Source organism: Pneumocystis jirovecii (assembly GCF_001477535.1).
Source record: "Pneumocystis jirovecii RU7 chromosome Unknown supercont1.17, whole genome shotgun sequence".
NCBI classification, from domain to species: domain Eukaryota; kingdom Fungi; phylum Ascomycota; class Pneumocystomycetes; order Pneumocystales; family Pneumocystaceae; genus Pneumocystis; species Pneumocystis jirovecii.
Genome location: NW_017264791.1, coordinates 90,900 through 108,619, shown reverse-complemented (window position 1 = coordinate 108,619; position 17,720 = coordinate 90,900). Strand labels below are relative to the sequence as shown.

Below are 17,720 nucleotides of genomic sequence, written 5' to 3'. Positions count from 1 at the left end.
TAATATGTGTGGAAACTGAGGCTGAAATGCATAGGAAATCTAAAGAGGTATTGTGCAGTGTATTTTCCTTTGATTTACAATATCTTGACCGGCCCTGCGGCGTCTTGCAGTGCTTTTTTGTATTTTTTGCGCTATCGTCCTTGCCTCGTCTATACAAGCTTTTGCTTGATAAAAAACCTGCATGTGTTGGTAATGCATAAAAATACACAAACAAACCCCTGAAGATGCAGCATCTGCCAGATCGATGCAGAAATAAGCACCGTCAGTTGAATAAGTGCCCATTTCAGCACTCTCGTATTCGTCATCTCGCTTTGCTCTCGAAACTCAATTTCTCGCTCCTGCCACGTTAACTGGTCATATCACGTGATTTCATACCCGCATCATCTTTTGTGCAAGCCGGATCTCGTAGATTTGCTGATTAAGGTCTTTTGCACGATGGGTCATGTTATCCAGTGACTCTGTTGCTTTATTATCATATGTTTTTGCATCTCCCATCACAAGGTCCAGTGTTACCCGGACACGATACTCGTCTCGATACCTCGAGTGGATTTCAAAGCATAATTGATGCTCTGCTGTCTGGTCTGCTGTAAACATAAATTGGCTTGATTTGTATCCAAACTGTCCGATTCCGTGTTCTTCTGACTCCTGTTTTCTGCTTAGTATATATATTTTTTGATCTCCACTGAGCCATGTTTGCTGTTCTCGATGCATGCTTGTTCCTCTGACCCCCTGCGTATATTTTCTGTGCTTCGTATACACGAAACACCTCTTCTATACATTCTATATATATGTGTCTGCTTGTAATTTTCATGTTTTGCTGTATATTTTTCAACTTTTCTTTTTTTCTTGTCTTTATATAATTGCTTTCTTCTGTATATATGTATTCACTCTATACGATTGTACAACAGACGCCTCTTTGCAACCTTCTGCATGCAATTTCTTGCTGAAAAATACAGCAAATTACAGCGAACCATGCTTTTTTGTTTTTTTCCAATCTGTTTCTTACATAGATACTTATTCGTATCCCTGGTTCCGGCCTCCCCGGAACTCCCACATATAGTGAGACGTCTTCAATCTGATATCTCCCTGTCTGTGCTTAGCATTGCTTGAAAATGCCTCTTTCTTACCGACAAGCAGAGTCCCCTGAGACAATTCCTGTAGAAAACAGGTTTTCTGTGAACCTATATGTGTCAATAGACGGCAGTTATGTATACTGAAGCACCTCTAAGGTAGAAATGAAATGCATAAATTGTTTTAAAGAATACAACTAAGAAAACCCATTTTAACCACATTTTCGGTGCTCACGGATGGCGCCGTCCGTGTGCAATCCTGTGTGCAGACGTATACTCAGAGTATATAGAGTCTTTTACGGCGTACAATGCATACACTGCATATACACTGCATATAACATGCATAGCATATACAACGTATACAGCATATATAATGTGTATAGTATATACAGTGTGCACAGTATACATATAATGCGTGTATAATGTGTACACTGTATATACTGTGCACACAGTGTATATAATATATAATAGTATATACAGTATATGTGCTATACATACTTTGCACATATACTATTACACTGTATATACTGTATACCCCGCACTCTACAGCATATGTAGTGTATACAGCGGGGATTACAGGGGGATGCATGCATCCAGAAAGGAGCTGTATCTGTAAATAGCAGGGCATATATGCGTGCAAAATACGCATATATGCAGCCGCTGTCTCTGATGCCCATTGTTCCACCACAGCCTATGCCTGAGTCTGACTTGGAAACATGGCTTCGATGTATAAAGCAACGGGTGCGTGCAGTACTAATGGAAAATACTGTATACCGTTCAACCCGTTTGCAGCCGCATAGACCGACTGCATTGAATGTTGTGTCTGCATATACGTCTATTAATATGCCTATTTGTGCATCAGAAGTATATGCAGATGCATATATACCGGTGGGTGAAGCGGGTGTATGCGTAAGCGGGAAAAACAGTGGTATATTAGAACCAGTGAAATTGGCCGTCGATAATTGGATGCGTCGAAAGACCAAGTCGAAGCGCACAAAAGTGCCTACAGCAGGTGTACGCAAGAGCCAGCGTGTTGCAAAGCGTAAAATGGCGGGTATTCAGTGATATATAGATGTCTTAAACAGATTTGCTGTGTATGCGGAGTATATGCGTGTTGTATGCGCCATGTATGCACAGTAGAGTGTATACGTTGTATGTCATTTGCAATGTATGTTCTGTTGCAGTGTACATATGTAGTATATATGTATAGTGTATGTATTGGAGATGTGTGTATATGTGTATATATGTCTGTATATGTGTATGTATATATGTATGTGTATGTATATATATATATGTGTATACGTATATATATGTGTATACGTATATATATATGTATGTATATATACATACATATAATGATAGCCGCACTCTGTTAGATGTGCCGTGAATACGGTATGGATGCAACGGTGTGGCTTGTAACATGTGTTTCTGTATGATCGAGTAGGTTGGGTGTTGCCTGTATGTGTTAGACGCGACGCGTAACACGAAAGATACCTCGTAGAGTGCAATGACTGGTTCGCGCCGTAACTGTACTGTATAGCGGGGATATATATAATAAAGAATATATACCTCTGACCAGACTCCTTTAAAGCCAATCAGATATATACGTGTCGGTGTATCGGAATTGGACCAGTTTTGTGGAAAAAATAGAGTGATGTTTGTGCAGCTGTGATAGAACTGTGTTTTTACTGGATACTCGATGATCTGTAGTGGTAAGTATGTGTATATCAACACAGATGTATTGTATATATGTATATATTGTATATACATCGTATGTATTATGTATGTATTGTATATATATATGATATGTTATACGCTATGCATACACTATGTATACACAATGTATACACTTTACATACATATATGCAATGTACTGTATATACAATATGTATACTTTTCATATATGATGTTTATGTTGTATATACAATGTATGCAAGTTGGACATACCTGGCCTGCATTCTCTGGTGCAACAAGATTAAGTGTCTGTATAGGTGTAAGTGATTCAACTGTGTCAAAGTCGATATCATCGCGATTCATAAATCTACAGGTATTAATAGTGACATGATGCATGTTTTATTCACATATGGCACGTCTGAGGAGAAGATGTGTCTGGCAAAGCACGTAATACGATGCTTTTGAGCTTTACAGTGCCTGTAAAACTGTATTTATCAGGTGCTAGGTACTAACATGATGTTCATACGGAATATACACAATCAGTTGTGCATCAGCATCGCTTTCAAGAATCTTGACGCGTCAGTATGTATTCCTGTACATGAATAGAGAATATATGTGGATGCACCTTTGTTGTATTGAGCCGCTCGTCCCACGGTTTAATAATACTGCGGCCCATACCTGGGCGCGCTTCGTTTAGAGTGTAAACTGCATCTGTTGTATATAAACATGTGTATTTATGTGAGTTTTGTGCAAAATACCGTGATAAATACGTGGAAAAAGCCATAATGCATCGTCTTCATATGCTTCGTTACTACATCCTAAATGTTTCATGGGTAATAGTAAAGTGCGTATATGATCGGTGATCCATTATAAAGACAGAGAAAAACACTGGAGAAAATAAAAATAATTAAGTGTTGCAGATGATGAGAAAATAATGCGTATAATTGAGAATATACATAATGCATGTTTTGTGTATATAGCCTGATCAATATATGAGTTGGTGTTTCGGTTTTATTGGGTATATGGTGTGTAATACCGAATATGTAGATGATGAATGATTATGTAACTATAAATATGCATCGTTTTGATAGAAATGTGTTTTTTTGAATGTGCCTAAACAAAATTTTTTATATAGTTGATGGTCCATGTATTTTCTTAAATATATATGTTTTACAGTAGGACAGGGAAAGACAAATGAATAATATGAGCGACTAATCCTTAAAAGTTTAAAGGTTAATTTATAGATGTAGCAGTATGCTCTTGTCTAGCATATGAATGTTTCAAAAGTCTAGAGATTAAAACAATTTGTGTTTGATCGCAATAGGCAGTGTTTTGTCAAATTGAATCATTTAATTCAAATCAGATTAAATCAATATAATTCATTGTTTTTATGGCTGTGATGATGAGGGGCTTTTGCTCTTTTTGTCTGTTTTTTTCTTTTTTTTTAAAACAATTGTTTCATTTTGTTTTGCTTTATCTTGTGTATTGCTTTCGAGCTGTTTAGGCACTAAACTATCATGATGTTGTAAATGAATATGATGTCGTTCGCGCATTGCATCTACAAGTGCTTTGAGCATTTGCTGGTTTGACTTGTCGTGTATAGACGTATCTTCTTTTGAGCCTGCTGATGTTCGTGTTGGTGTATATGAGTATCCCAAGTCTGAAGAAAATTGATGCAGTTCATGAACTAATGATCGTGCAAGTCGAAGAGATAGAATGATATTAAGCTAAGTTAAAATAAGTTTCGATATAATACTTTTCGATTTAAATTATACCATGCGAGATGCAATAACTGCATGAATACTAGGTGCCATATAAATGCTTTCATTTGCAATAAAATATGCAGCAAGGATTGTAGCTACAGATATAAATAGTTTGTTTAATTAGGCATTTTTATTTATTTTAACATACCATCATGCTCACTTGTACGGTGTTGCTTGTAAATTACCCATGCATCAGGATCATAGTTAGCCGATATAACAAATTCAATTCCACGCATTTTTTTCAAATGGCCTTGTAGGTCTCCTAGAGTACTGAATTGTGTCTGCATTTTTAGTAGCTGATTATTTGAATGCCGGTCATAGAATGGAGACTGTGCAAAATATTCTAAGACTAATTGATTTTATTAGCCACTGAAAACATGATTTTATAAAAAAGTATTTAAACAAAGTATTTAAAAGCTTCAAATGAAATTTGAACAAAATATGTAAATAACTATGTAATTCTTGTAATTGTTGTTTTTATAAAATTTGATAAGAATTTTTTAAGTGTTTTGTTACTGTTTCATGGTATTTTGATAACAGTATCATTGTAAGTCTACCGTACCATTATCTGTCCGTAGTCCACCATATGCCTATAAAAATGTGTTAATTTTTTTCCTTATATAAATTTGATTATTTACTGAAATCCACTCTGGCATTCGCCATGCAATTACTGACAGGTCAATCATGTTTCAAAAAGAATCTCGTCAACAAGAAATTCTTGTGTAAAAGGTTATTTTGATCTTGTTTAAGTAAGTCTTAAACTTTGATCGCAAATATCAGTTCTCAGATTAATATTCAATCAACTGTCAAAATAAGTTTTAAGTTTCAAGATAATTGTTAAGTATTAACATAAGTAATAATAAATTTTAAGATCAAATTTGAGTTCGATTTGTAACTTTAAACGTTAATTTTATCTTGAAGACTTAAATTAAATATCGGTATTTTAAATATTAAAAGTCAAGATAGGTGTCAAGAGAGACGTTTAGATGTCTAAATATTGAAATAAAATCGAGATAAGTCTCGAAATAAAAATTCGATAAAAATTTGAGATTTTTTAATATGAAATTTTGATCATCTTAATGATATCTAATAAAATTCTTTACCCCTTAATAAAGTATAATAAACCTCAAATATAAAATCCTGGTAAAATTCTAATTCTTGTAAAAAAATAAATTTCTTTTTAGACACCTGATTTAATTATTGTTTTTTCAGCTGTTTTATTTTTAATTATTGCTTTTCCAAGACCTTTTTCCTTAAAACATGGCATCTCAAGAAGAAATGTTCCAATAAGTCGTTCAACTACCCATTGCTGTGCATCAAGTGGAATCCTTTTTCGTCCAATACTGTCTCTCTAGCTTCATTACTCGCTTTTTTTTACATATATTTCCTTACCCATGCAAATATTGCTGCTGAACTTGTCTGTTCCACTAATTGTTTAAATTCTTCATGTTGCGGCATAATTCCGCGCAAGCGTAGTGCTGCTACAGTTAATTGACGCAATGACTACCTTTCATCAGTTAAAGTTCGTTCTTTTTTCCTTATAAACCTCTTTATTTGCTTTCTTGATCTGCGCCTTACGTGTGTCACGTGCATGGTCTATATTGGTTCCAATATTATACATGATTCCTGAGTCAAAAACGCTGCACTGTACCTTCAGTGCACCCCCTTCACAAGCATATCCATATAGTAGCGTCTGTAGCCCAGATGGCCACCGCAATACCCATGCTGTCTCTGTATCTCCACTAGGCCTCAATGTACGTCTCCAACGTGCAAATCGTAAACGCAAATGTTCGTCTGCTGCTTTAACCTGCCATTTTATTCCACGGCACTGCCAGAAAGGAACACTTGCACTCCTTACTGTCCCTACAAGGACAACTGATGTTTCTGATTCTTTTGGTATCGTTTCTGGCGTTATTTTAGACGCGTTTTGACGCGTTAAAAACGCTTCTTTGTTGGCACATTTTATTTTCTGCTCCTCCAATGTATTATATTTTCTATTTTGTGCTTCTGATTGTGTATTTAACTCTTTAATCACCCTAATATCGTGCAATCTTTGCTCAAATTTTATATCTGTTGATGTTTCTTCTTGATCTACACGTAAAATCCACATCTGAGCGCGCCAATTTGGCGCTTCTAGCCAAATCTTCTCTAATGCGTCAAATGCTGCATGTTTGACGCGTTTATTACACATTTTTCCTTAGATTTGCGCGTACGGGTGCGTAACGCGTTTTAGGGATACATGGTTGTTCCGTTTTATCTGTGCACACATATTCTATTGCTCGGAAGACGGCAAGGTGGTGCCGTGGTTTTAGAAGCATATAAGTGCATATATAAGTGCAGAAATGGTTAAAAAAGGTAAGAAAAGCTTTTATATGCTCTCTTAGGCTCTGTTTGTCGCTGCTGTGTGTTATTTGGTGCTTTTTGCAGAAGCATAGTGGAAATAGCCAATTCTGAAACGAATGGAAACGGACAGAATATTGAAAAAAATGATGGAAAAATAGTACGATAATCGGGGTAACAGAGGCAGGAAGGAGAGGAAATAGGAGTTTTGGGTTCTTTTGAAGGGATTTGGGGCATTAAAGGGTCTAAAAAGATAGATCAGAGAGCATATAATCAAGAATCCGTCATTTTCTGGGGGGAAAAACTAACAGTTATCGCAAATAGGGAAAACAGGCAAAGGAGGGGAAGTGTTATCGGGGCCAAAGAGACCCGCTGGTGAAGCAAAACAGGACATAAAGGCGGAAGAACAGGCTAATAAGGCGGCAAAAGCAGCATTGCATGGAAGGTTTTGCATGCTGAAGAGACGTGTGCGTACGTCTGCAACGTTCCGACGCCCAAAAACACTGCGTTTGGCACGGAAACCGCTTTATATGCGGAAAAGCATACCGCATACACCCCGGCTGGACGAGTATAAGGTGTTGGTGTGTCCGCTTAATACCGAAAGTTCAATGAAAAAAATCGAAGAAAATAATACGCTTGTTTTTCGGGTACACCTTCGAGCGAATAAGTATCAAATTCAGTTGGCACTTAAAAAGCTTTACAATGTGGATGTACAAAAGGTACATTTTTTTAGTTTAGATAGAATAGAATGAGCTTATGGATGGAGATTAATACATTAATATGCCCAAACGGCACGAAAAAGGCATATGTCAAGTTGTCCAGTGATATGGATGCGTTGGATGTAGCAAACAAGGTAGGCATGGATACCAGGGTTGGTGTAGTATTTATAGTGGGATTTAGATTGGGTTTGTATAATTGTTTGCATGGTCTATAGAGTGCTGTATAAATATTGGTTTCATGTATATGTTCTCGTAAGCCACAGTTGAGTGCTCGGTTTTGGTGTAGTCTACGATATTTTTTATTGTATATTATGTATTTCGTGGTATCTGATGTAGATTATGCATAGAATACGCATGTATTGCGTATATATCACGTATATATTATATATCACGTATATATTACATATACTGCATACATATCATATAGCGTCTACATATTACGTATATAACATATGCATACATTGATCATGCAATGTACAATTGATGTGTATTTATTGCATGGTTAATGCGTGTATTTTGTATATAGTTTTTTCTGCTTAAATATATTGTTTGGTGCGTGTTTGTATGCTCGTGTAGACGAAAAGCGTTCTTGCGCAGCCTCAGTTGCTTACATGTATAATAAACATTACAGATTTCATATGGTTTGTACAAATATTATTAGAATATGATTTTTTCAATATTTAGGGTTTTTTGTGTGTTAGGCGTGTTTTTTTGTGTATTTATCCTGTATCTTGTGATACGCCGTCATTGTTCTTACTAAACGTCTATATCGAGAGCAGTCGATTAAGCCTAAGTAAAGGTGATGTGTTGATAAAAGACAAATAAAGGCCTATGGATGCTATTTTAAGCTTATAAAGCGTGAATAAGGCGTGAATATTTCATAATATTGTATATTTTTTTCCTATTTTTGTGGATTATTTCTAGTTTTGCATTATTATTGTTTCCTGAGCATTATTTGGGCGTAATAATGGATATTGATGTATATAAGCAGTTGACGTTAAGTGAGACGGGCCATGAATCGTCTGTGACAGTGAATCAGGCAAGTTTTTCTGTTTTCATGCGTTATAATGGTTTTAACACGCATATAGCGTGCATTAATAGGTAGGCAGTCTGTGTTTTTCATCAGTGTTAATTTTGTGCGAATTAGACAAGATTTTGTCACGTTATGCTTCTGAACGTGCGTTTTTCCTTGTATATGCGTTGGGATAATTTGTGTAGACACTCTTTTTCGTGAACTTTTGCAGAATTCAGATGATGCTTGCTCACAACAAGCGGAAATACATTATCAGACACTTGGAGAACCGCTAGGACGTGATGATATTACACAGATTAGCCGTATACCGTGCAAGCGTTTAATTTTTAAGAATGATGGAGCATTGTTTGGAGAAGCGGATTGGCAGCGTATTTCGCGGATTGCAGAAGGGAATCCTGATGAAGAGAAAATTGGGGCATTTGGTGTTGGGTTTTATTCAGTTTTTTCTATTTGTGAAGGTTTCTTCATAGTTTAATTGCCCATTGGTTTACACGATCAGATCCGTTTATTGTTTCGGGAAATCAGACGATGGCATTTTATTGGAAGAAAGATCAGCTTTATGTTAAGCGTGCGGTAGTGGATGTAGCAGTAGGAACGACTTTTTTGCTTCAGCTAAGGGAACCTATGGAAATTCCACAAATGGTTGATTTATGTCGATTTTTGACGACTAGTTTTGCGTTTACACGAAGTCTAAGGAAGATTGAGCTATTTTTTGACGACTACAGGTTATTATCTTTGTGTAAGTCGAAGGAATGTTCTTTCTCAGTTCCTATTCCTAAGGAATTGGTGCTCGTTTCGCCTCAAAAAATTATGCGTGTTGAATCAGCTACGATAGAGTCTCTAAATATTCGTGCTACGTATTTGAATGTTGTTTATTGGCGTTCAAGACAACTGGATAATCCTCTATTTCGGCAGAAATGGATTGGGAGAATATTTTCTATGCACGACGCATATGAGGATTTGGATCCTAGTCTTGAAGTTACATCTGAAATTACTTTGAGGTTTTCATAGCAATTTAATCAAGGAGTATTTAACATTTTTAGTGTAGCAAATGCTGGGATTCAAATACTAATTGGCCTTTCTTATAGGAAAGAGCTTGAAAGAGTTACAAAAAAAAGGCCTCCTAAGAATACTAAGGTTCAGCTTCTTTTTTCAAATTTCTCTCAGGGAGACACAAAAAAACATAATAAGAGTTTTTTCTCAGATCTTTTGACATATAATAAGCAGGGTAAAGTTTATATTGGGTTTTCGACTCATCGTATGTTGTTTTTATTTTTTAGAAATGGGTTTGATGGAAATAGAAACGACTGGATTTAGTGCTCACTTAGGTGCTCCTGGACTTATTCCTACTGTTTTTTCCTTATGTTTTTTATAAAAAGGTCTCATTTATTTAGGTAGAAAGAGAGAATATTGATTTAGTTGACAAGTTTGTCAAGTATTGGAATAAAGAGATACTATATTGTTCCGGAATATTGGCAAGGTTTTCATATATTGCTTATTTTCCTTTTGATAATTTAATTAGAATTATTTACCATTATGAAATTCAAAGAATTGTTAGCCATTTTAAAGATGATATAAAAGCACCTTTTGTATATACGATGAATATGTTTACTATAGAAGCTTCTAGTCCATTGCTTATTAGTAATATTATTGAGGAGGCTTTTTTTTTCTGTTCTAAAGTTCGTTCTATTCCTTTAATAGGGGATGACATTGTTCCATCGGATAAGATATATTTACCTGATTCAAATATTGATTTTTTACCAGGGATACCTTTTATTAGACATGATATATTGTTGGAGTCTGCTAAATTTTTTGATAAGCTAAAACATATGGATATGATTAGACAGTTAAATGCTGATGATATTTGTAATGAGTTATCTAGAAGAACACTTACAATTCAAAATACAGTTTCCTTTATAAAATGGTTAAACAGGAGATCGAGTAATATTGATTATATAATGCGACTTAAACTTATAGGGGCTCTAATTATTTATGATCAGAATGTTGAAACAATTAATTTTTCTTATTTGAAGTGTTTTTTAAACACTAAATTGATACCATTTGACATGCCATTGCCTCCAGTATGTGCTCCATATCTTTTAACAAAGCATTTTTCTTTTAGTGAGCTCGAAATTCTGTGAGTTTTTTTTTGTTTTTTTTTTTTAATATTTATTTATAAAAGTGAATGGAAAGAATTAAGTGTATTTGAATGGCTACAGTATATATGTACATCATCTGTATCTTTGGTAAAAAAAGATATTAGTTGTTCGCCTGAATTTGCTCGACAAGTTCTTGAGATTGTGTCAAACAGTTGGGAAAAAATGAATTATACGGATCGTAATGCTATAATTTTGCTTTTGAATTCTAAAACATGTATGCCAACTAGGAATCATGGTATGCGAGTGCCTTCTGAAACATATTTTCATACAGTAATAATATTGTGAATATTTATATGTTTTTATTTCTAATAGAGGGAATAGGTGACATTGTTTTCTGATCTTCCTGTTATTGAAATTATGAAGGTATTTTTTTTGTTAAAATTCTTTCATTGATTGTTAATGTTAAAAAGAATATAAAAGAAAATTTTTTGTCTGATTTAGGTGTACGCAAGGTAGTTTGTAGTTATACTTGGAATATTATTAAAATATTATAGACTGTTGAGTATCAAGTTATTTTTGATAGGTTAATAGGGGGTGGAGAGTGGTCGCATATAGACCTTATTTGTTATTTAGCAAGCTTTAAAGAGTATTTAAATTTTTATTTAGTATAGCATCTAATCAATTATAGTAATATTCCTAATTCTGATTTTGAGAAAATTAAAAAGACCTTAATATGTAAAATAGAGGGTAATTCTTTACGAACATATCTTGTTTCTGAATTATATGAGCCGAATGATATTTTAAGGGAATTAACATTGCCTATTATTGAATGGCCTAAAAATGTATTTTTTTTTTAAAAGTTGGTCAATTTGTTTATGTCTTTCTAGAAATGGAATCCGTCGTCTAATGAAGCGCTTTTGCTTTTTTCTCTTGGGCTTAAACGATTTCCATCTGTTGACGTATTGATTAATCTTGCCGTTTCAGGGCCTTCTGAACTTCGTGAGAAGGCTTTAAAATTTTTTACTGTTAACTACTATACTTATAATTATGGATCGGCTTATTCTTTTTCAAAATCTGGGTTAGAATTTTTACCTGTTGAAAGTGATGGTAAACAAAATAATTTGGCAAGTCCAACAACATGTTTTGCTAATAAGTTTTGTCGCGTTTTTGGGTTTAAGATCTTGAGACATGATTTAATTCCTGAGGCTAAGAAGTTTGGTGTAGAAAATGATCCTAATATCGAAAGTGTTGTTTCTATATTAATAAAATCACCTCCTAATTCAATCGGACTTGCTCAGGTTCAATTTGAATATTTTGCTTGTAGACTTGGAGAATTAAAAAAATATATTTTAGAGAAATTAAATAAAACAAAATTTATTCCTATTCAGGATCCTCAAACAAAAAAAATAAAGCACTTGACTCCTGATTCATGTTTTATTGAAGGAGATGATTCTGCTTTTTATGAACAAATATTTGATTTTGTTGACTTTGGTCATAAAGCGAATGTTTTTTTGAAAGCATGTGGTACTATGTCTCAGCCAACATTTCCTCAGTTAGCTGAGCTTCTTCTTAAAGATCCTAAACATGTTTTTAATTTGGTCAAAACACCTCAGAAATATCAGGATATATTAAGGAAGCTTGTTATTAGTAGTTATTTTCATAAGAAAACTAAAGATATATTTCGTGATATGATGAGTAAACCATTTCTTCTTGCATCTAAGAAACGAAAAAGCAAATCGGTTGGGGGGAAACTTTTTTCAGGTGATCAAGAGTCTTTGGAGTATTGTCTTTCTGATGCTTCTTCTATTTTCATTATCGATGATGTATGAATAATGTTTTTATGGTTTAGGCTTACCGTTTAGGTTATTTCTTATAATTTATTTGGAGAGTTTATATTAGCTGCACCACAGGAAGATATTTTGGAAGAGTTTTATGAAGTAAGGTTTATTAGGTTTTTATAAGTTAATTTTTTTTAGTCTTTAGGATCTAGACGTTTTTCTTCTGTTGTTAAAGAGGAGTATAAATTTAAGGGGCCAAAGAAAGAAAATTTTGAAACAAATGCACTTAGAAAGCTGTTTATTGATCGATCTAGTTTATTTTTGCATGAGACATCGAGTGCTCTTCTTCATGATAGAGATTGGTTGGCTTCAAATTTAAATGTAACTTATCTCGAAAGTATAAAATTGGAGAGAATTTTGAAGTTTAAAAACATGGACTATTCTCATGAACATTTAGTAACATGTGCATTAAATCCTGCATATCAATGTTCTCTTTATGTTACAAAGAATTGGGATTCGTATGATGTTGCTCAGATATTATGTAAAATAATGCTTCAGAAACCAGCTGTTCATGATCCTCTTCTTCTTTCTTCGCTTATAGTTACTGACTTGAACATATTACAACAAAGAGGATATAATGTGCAAAGAATTTTGCATTCTCAAGACTTAAAGAAAAAGGAAGAAGAAGAGTTTCATAAAATAAATTCAAAACAGCATGATATCCAAGTAGAAATGGAAAGGTATAATATTGGGTCTGAGTCACAGGATGATTCTTGTATAAAATATCCTGGGTCTTATCCTTTTGAAGATGATCTAAAGGATGTTAATAGGGATTATGATTTATCAAATACTAGTAAAAGTGGAACATCCACATCTTTGGTAAAAAAGCCTGAATTTTCAGAGAAAAATATTCAGAAAAATTTTGAGATTTCTTCAAAGTTTCAGGAACAGCATAGTTATCGGAATAATGAAAATAAACATAAAGATGTTTTTTATGAAAATATTTCTTTGCTAAAGAATTATTTTTTTAAGAAATCTAAATTAAAGAATACATTAAATGTGAAGTTTCCTATGAATTACGAACAAAATGTTGCTTCCAATCTTTCACGAGCAATTAAAGCATGTAGAAGTAATAATGAGATGTCTATATTTTCTCCTGTAGAAGTTATTGAAGTCAAAGAAGCTCAAGAAGGATATTGTAATATTTCTTATTCTCACAACTTGAAACACGTGTCTCGGACTGTTGATAATATAAATGTTTATGTTTCAAAAGACATGCATTCTGGTGAACTATATATAAACAACAATATGAATGATATAGAGCTTTTTAGTTCTAAAGTATTGAAAAAAATATCATGTGTTTTTGGTTTTTGTGTTTCTGTTCTTAATATTTTTTATGATGAAAATGGGTTAACAATTGCTTTTAATAAAAATGGTTCTATATTTTGTAATTTAAGGTAGATATTCTTATTTATATCATTGGATGTTAAATGAATTCAGATACTATATATTATTGCATTCTAAGAAGCTAGTATCTGGTGATTTTAGAGATGTTCTTGTAAGGATTTATATATTTATGTTGTTTCTAATATTTTAGGCATTTTGGTTCGTTACTATTGCTCATGAGGTATGCTTGGTTAGCTTTTTTTAGTTTTAATATGATGTAGTTATCACATAACATTGTTTCTGAACATGGTCAAGTTCATAGTTTTTATACGTATGTTTTTAAATAACAAGTATATTAAGACTAATAAATAATGTTAGGGAATCATTTATTTCGCATTACATGTCAAGTTTGGCTAAGTTATTTTAGTTTCTGGTTCATTTGTAAATATTGGAAGAACGCTTTGTAATTTTAATATCATTTCATCCCACTCATCTTCTGAATTCGAAAGAGTCGTAATTGCTCCGCCTGCACCGATACTCCAGTGGTTTTCGTTATGATAACGAAACGCACTTCGTATGATTACACTCCAATCTCCTTCCCCTGACACACTGAAATACCCAAATACTCCGGAATATATATTTCGTTTATTTTTCTCTAGTTTATTTAATAATTCAACGCTTCTTTTTTTAGGAGCGCCTGTCATACTTCCTGGGGGAAGTGCATGTGCCAACATATCAATGCCTGTATACGGTGGACGCACTGTCCCTTGGACAACTGATACAAGCTGATAGAGTGTTTGGTATTCTTCTACTTGCATAGGCATAGGTACATGAATATCATTTGCTATCTGATACAAATCATTACGTATAAGATCTAAAATCATGAGGTTTTCTGCATAAAGTTTTGGGGTTTTTAATAAGACTTTTGCTTTTTCTAAATCAATTGAAGAGTCTTTACGTATAGTACCCTTAATAGGTCGCAATTCACATAACCCATCTCTAGACCAGCTCAGAAATCGTTCTGGACTGGATGATAGTAATGTAACGTTGTTCAGTCGAAGATATCCTGCATATGGTGCTGGATTTAAAGTTCTCAGACGTTTGTAAAGACCCCAATCATTTGCTGGTGTGCATGACTTAGACGAGATGATGCGTGCAGTTGATGTTAGACAGAGTTCATATGACTCTCCGTTAGAGATGTAATCTTGAGCTGCTTTGATTTTTTCAAAATATTCTTTTTTATTTGGGAAAATAATTTGTGTGATGTGTGTAGAATTTTGAGATAAATCTTGAATTGAATTTGAACATGAGTTCTGAGCTAAGTCTTGAATGGATGATGTTTGAATATTTGATGTTTCATTATGAGAATTGTTTTTGGAAGATGATAGTTTTGTAGATATCGTAGTATTGTGTATACTGTTATGAACATTGTTTTTGGCAATTTTTTTCAAAAAGGCAGCAGTTTCTACTACCCAGGGGTCGTTATATATTAGGCTTTGTACAATGACTTTTTTAGTGACTGTATCAATAACAATACTTCGTTCATAAAATAGTAAATTAACGTCTGGTTGCTTGTTTTGAATTTTATTACATGTAATATAGTCTGTATTGACTGGTTCTGTTTTCTCAGTAGTATCATTAGCTTTTCTAGTTTTATTTCTTATATTTGCTGTATAAACACAATATTCATAACTGAAATAGCCAATAAATCCACCACAAAAAGGCACAGTTTGTTTATAATCTGCCTTCCACTTGTACAATTCATTTGAAATCCAGTTCCATGCATTTATTGTTTCAAGAGTAATTTTTTCTTCTCGATCTGAATAAGTTTTGACGAGATATCTGTCAGGATATGTATATGTTAATGCATAATGACCATCTGATGGCACGCCTAAAATAGAAAATTTTCCAGGTTTTGCTGTGGACTCCATAATAGCATTATAAGGGAGTTTATTAAGCTGAAGATATTCTGCAATTTCTACCGCTGATATATCAAGTTGGAGTACTTGAAAGTGTTTTTCTTCTACTTGTTCTGTCATTTTGGTCTTGTTATGCATTTTGTCTGAGGCCAGTAGAGGCACTGGTTTCTGATCAAGATAGTACCAATCATTAGAAAGAGGTGTGCGATGCGGACGATGTTTTCGGTTAAAAGCAATTGCAATTCGCCAAAAGTTAAGAATAAGAGACTTGCCTTGCATGGAAAAAAGTGATTCCGGGTGATATTGCATACCGTAAAACGGCTTTTGACGATGCCGAGCTGCCATAAGTACTGGCCCATCTGTATCATTTGCCCAGGCTAATGCTTTTAGCTCATGTATTCCGTCGATATTTACGGAAAATGAATGGTATCGCACCACAGTTAGTTTTTTTAATTCATTTTGACTTTTAGTATTATTTGGAATTTCTTGTTCTTGAGTATTATTGGATATGTCACCTATATCTTCTAAATCACTACATAAATCATCAGGATCACTATATAAATCATCCAAAACATTTCTTTGTTGTTGATCTTTATTTAGACAATGTGAATTGCTTTTGTATTGCTTTTTTTTGTGCTTTCCAAAAAGTGGGTCAGGAATAAGATCAATTGCTGTAATAATGCCATGTGCTGGATGTATAAGACGTTGTAAACGGCCTCCAAAATGCAAACACATCGTTTGCATGCCAAGACAAATACCAAGCGTTGGAAGTAACTGAGTATCAGGGAGTGCCCATATTGCTGGAAGAATACCTATATCTGCTGAACAGATCGGGCTCCCTGGGCCCGGTCCAAGAACACACCAGTCAAAAGCCGAAAGCTGAGGTATAAGTGTTTCCATATCAAGCTGATTATTCCGTATTACAAAGATTTTTGCTTTTGGCAGTGCTTTTTCAATTAAACAACAGATATTGAAAATATATGAATCGTATGAATCAACCACAAGAACCCTTCCTTCCCATGACATTGCATCTATGTTTTTCATATTTTCAGGTGTTCTGGGTACTTCTGATGACAAAAAAATATTTGATACGCTTGATTCTTCGTCTATTTTTAAATGCATATAGTTTTTCTTAGTCCTTAGCTTAAAAGTTTTGTATGTTCAGGTAATATAGAGGAAAATATAGAGTATATGTGTATTATATGCGCTATATATGCGTATTGTATGCTTATTGTATCTGTATTATATCTGCACTATGTGCTGTGCTGTCTTTTATATCTATGATTTGTGATATATCCGTCTTGTATATATTATTTACTGTATAAACTTTATCTGCTGTATATGTGCTTTGTATCTACCGTATATATGTTATATGCAGTGTATATGCGTAGTATATGCGTAGTATATAAGCTGTATGCTTTTATATGCCTTCTATATGCCTCTTGTGCCCACTATATGCGTCTTTTTATCCACTGTATCAACTGTATTCGTATCTCGTGTTGTATTCACTTTTATCCGGCAATATCTTTATTCTATCTGTTTAAAACACTGTAGATCTTATTCTGTACTGTGTAGTTTTGAAAAAAAAACTTGATTCTGTTAAAAATTACGTATTAACTTGTAAACTCGTATATATATATGGACTATTTCTTGTTGTTTGGATGTTTTGATGTTTAGTGAAGCGGTGCTCGGTAATGCTTGAACTTTCTTACGCTCGGCTGTCACGAGGTCTTTTTTGCGGGCACGCTGTGTGGGTGTGCGATAAGCACAGTATGGATGGAGTTGACCCATTTTCATATGTGGCTGCATCCAGAATACGTGTGCTTGTACGTGGTGGAAATGCAAATATTTATGAATTACTGAAGCGTTTGAATCCAATTCGGTTGTCAGAATTTGCTGATGTGGAGGGGGTCGATGGTGGGTATTGATGAGCGCATAT

The 17,720-nt window shown here is 34.1% G+C and overlaps 9 protein-coding genes across 9 annotated transcripts; 4 read left to right on the top strand and 5 right to left on the bottom strand.

Moving 5' to 3' along the window:
- Positions 1-39: 39 nt before the first annotated feature.
- On the bottom strand, positions 40-711 carry T551_03445 (uncharacterized protein; the record flags this gene model as incomplete). Its single annotated transcript, XM_018375708.1, has 3 exons — positions 40-177; positions 217-309; positions 376-711. 3 exons carry the CDS (start codon positions 709-711, stop codon positions 40-42), a joined length of 567 nt encoding a protein of 188 aa, XP_018228057.1.
- A 989-nt stretch (positions 712-1,700) lies between these two features.
- T551_03444 (uncharacterized protein) lies at positions 1,701-2,135 on the top strand (the record flags this gene model as incomplete). Its single annotated transcript, XM_018375707.1, has 1 exon — positions 1,701-2,135. One exon carries the CDS (start codon positions 1,701-1,703, stop codon positions 2,133-2,135), a length of 435 nt encoding a protein of 144 aa, XP_018228056.1.
- Positions 2,136-2,442: 307 nt separating this feature from the next.
- On the bottom strand, positions 2,443-3,575 carry T551_03443 (uncharacterized protein; the record flags this gene model as incomplete). The annotated part of the gene is made up of 6 exons (XM_018375706.1): positions 2,443-2,526; positions 3,018-3,111; positions 3,152-3,229; positions 3,271-3,314; positions 3,370-3,455; positions 3,503-3,575. The coding sequence occupies 6 exons, from the start codon at positions 3,573-3,575 to the stop codon at positions 2,443-2,445; spliced, it is 459 nt and encodes a 152-aa protein (XP_018228055.1).
- A 557-nt stretch (positions 3,576-4,132) lies between these two features.
- T551_03442 (mediator complex subunit MED6) lies at positions 4,133-5,193 on the bottom strand (the record flags this gene model as incomplete). The annotated part of the gene is made up of 5 exons (XM_018375705.1): positions 4,133-4,471; positions 4,520-4,602; positions 4,656-4,856; positions 5,070-5,097; positions 5,146-5,193. The coding sequence occupies 5 exons, from the start codon at positions 5,191-5,193 to the stop codon at positions 4,133-4,135; spliced, it is 699 nt and encodes a 232-aa protein (XP_018228054.1).
- Positions 5,194-5,687: 494 nt separating this feature from the next.
- T551_03441 (uncharacterized protein) lies at positions 5,688-6,698 on the bottom strand (the record flags this gene model as incomplete). Its single annotated transcript, XM_018375704.1, has 3 exons — positions 5,688-5,858; positions 5,900-6,010; positions 6,054-6,698. 3 exons carry the CDS (start codon positions 6,696-6,698, stop codon positions 5,688-5,690), a joined length of 927 nt encoding a protein of 308 aa, XP_018228053.1.
- A 151-nt stretch (positions 6,699-6,849) lies between these two features.
- On the top strand, positions 6,850-7,811 carry T551_03440 (uncharacterized protein; the record flags this gene model as incomplete). The annotated part of the gene is made up of 5 exons (XM_018375703.1): positions 6,850-6,862; positions 6,892-7,007; positions 7,051-7,090; positions 7,172-7,566; positions 7,614-7,811. 5 exons carry the CDS (start codon positions 6,850-6,852, stop codon positions 7,779-7,781), a joined length of 732 nt encoding a protein of 243 aa, XP_018228052.1. The 3' UTR covers positions 7,782-7,811.
- Positions 7,812-8,533: 722 nt separating this feature from the next.
- On the top strand, positions 8,534-14,209 carry T551_03439 (uncharacterized protein; the record flags this gene model as incomplete). Its single annotated transcript, XM_018375702.1, has 18 exons — positions 8,534-8,617; positions 8,668-8,743; positions 8,785-9,057; positions 9,099-9,600; positions 9,643-9,857; positions 9,901-9,950; positions 9,994-10,736; positions 10,782-11,028; positions 11,080-11,121; positions 11,169-11,210; positions 11,253-11,344; positions 11,387-11,540; positions 11,586-12,521; positions 12,561-12,635; positions 12,675-13,933; positions 13,977-14,034; positions 14,074-14,103; positions 14,144-14,209. 18 exons carry the CDS (start codon positions 8,534-8,536, stop codon positions 14,207-14,209), a joined length of 4,944 nt encoding a protein of 1,647 aa, XP_018228051.1.
- Positions 14,210-14,275: 66 nt separating this feature from the next.
- T551_03438 (aminodeoxychorismate synthase) lies at positions 14,276-16,903 on the bottom strand (the record flags this gene model as incomplete). The annotated part of the gene is made up of 1 exon (XM_018375701.1): positions 14,276-16,903. The coding sequence occupies one exon, from the start codon at positions 16,901-16,903 to the stop codon at positions 14,276-14,278; it is 2,628 nt and encodes an 875-aa protein (XP_018228050.1).
- A 572-nt stretch (positions 16,904-17,475) lies between these two features.
- On the top strand, positions 17,476-17,709 carry T551_03437 (uncharacterized protein; the record flags this gene model as incomplete). The annotated part of the gene is made up of 1 exon (XM_018375700.1): positions 17,476-17,709. One exon carries the CDS (start codon positions 17,476-17,478, stop codon positions 17,707-17,709), a length of 234 nt encoding a protein of 77 aa, XP_018228049.1.
- Positions 17,710-17,720: the final 11 nt, after the last annotated feature.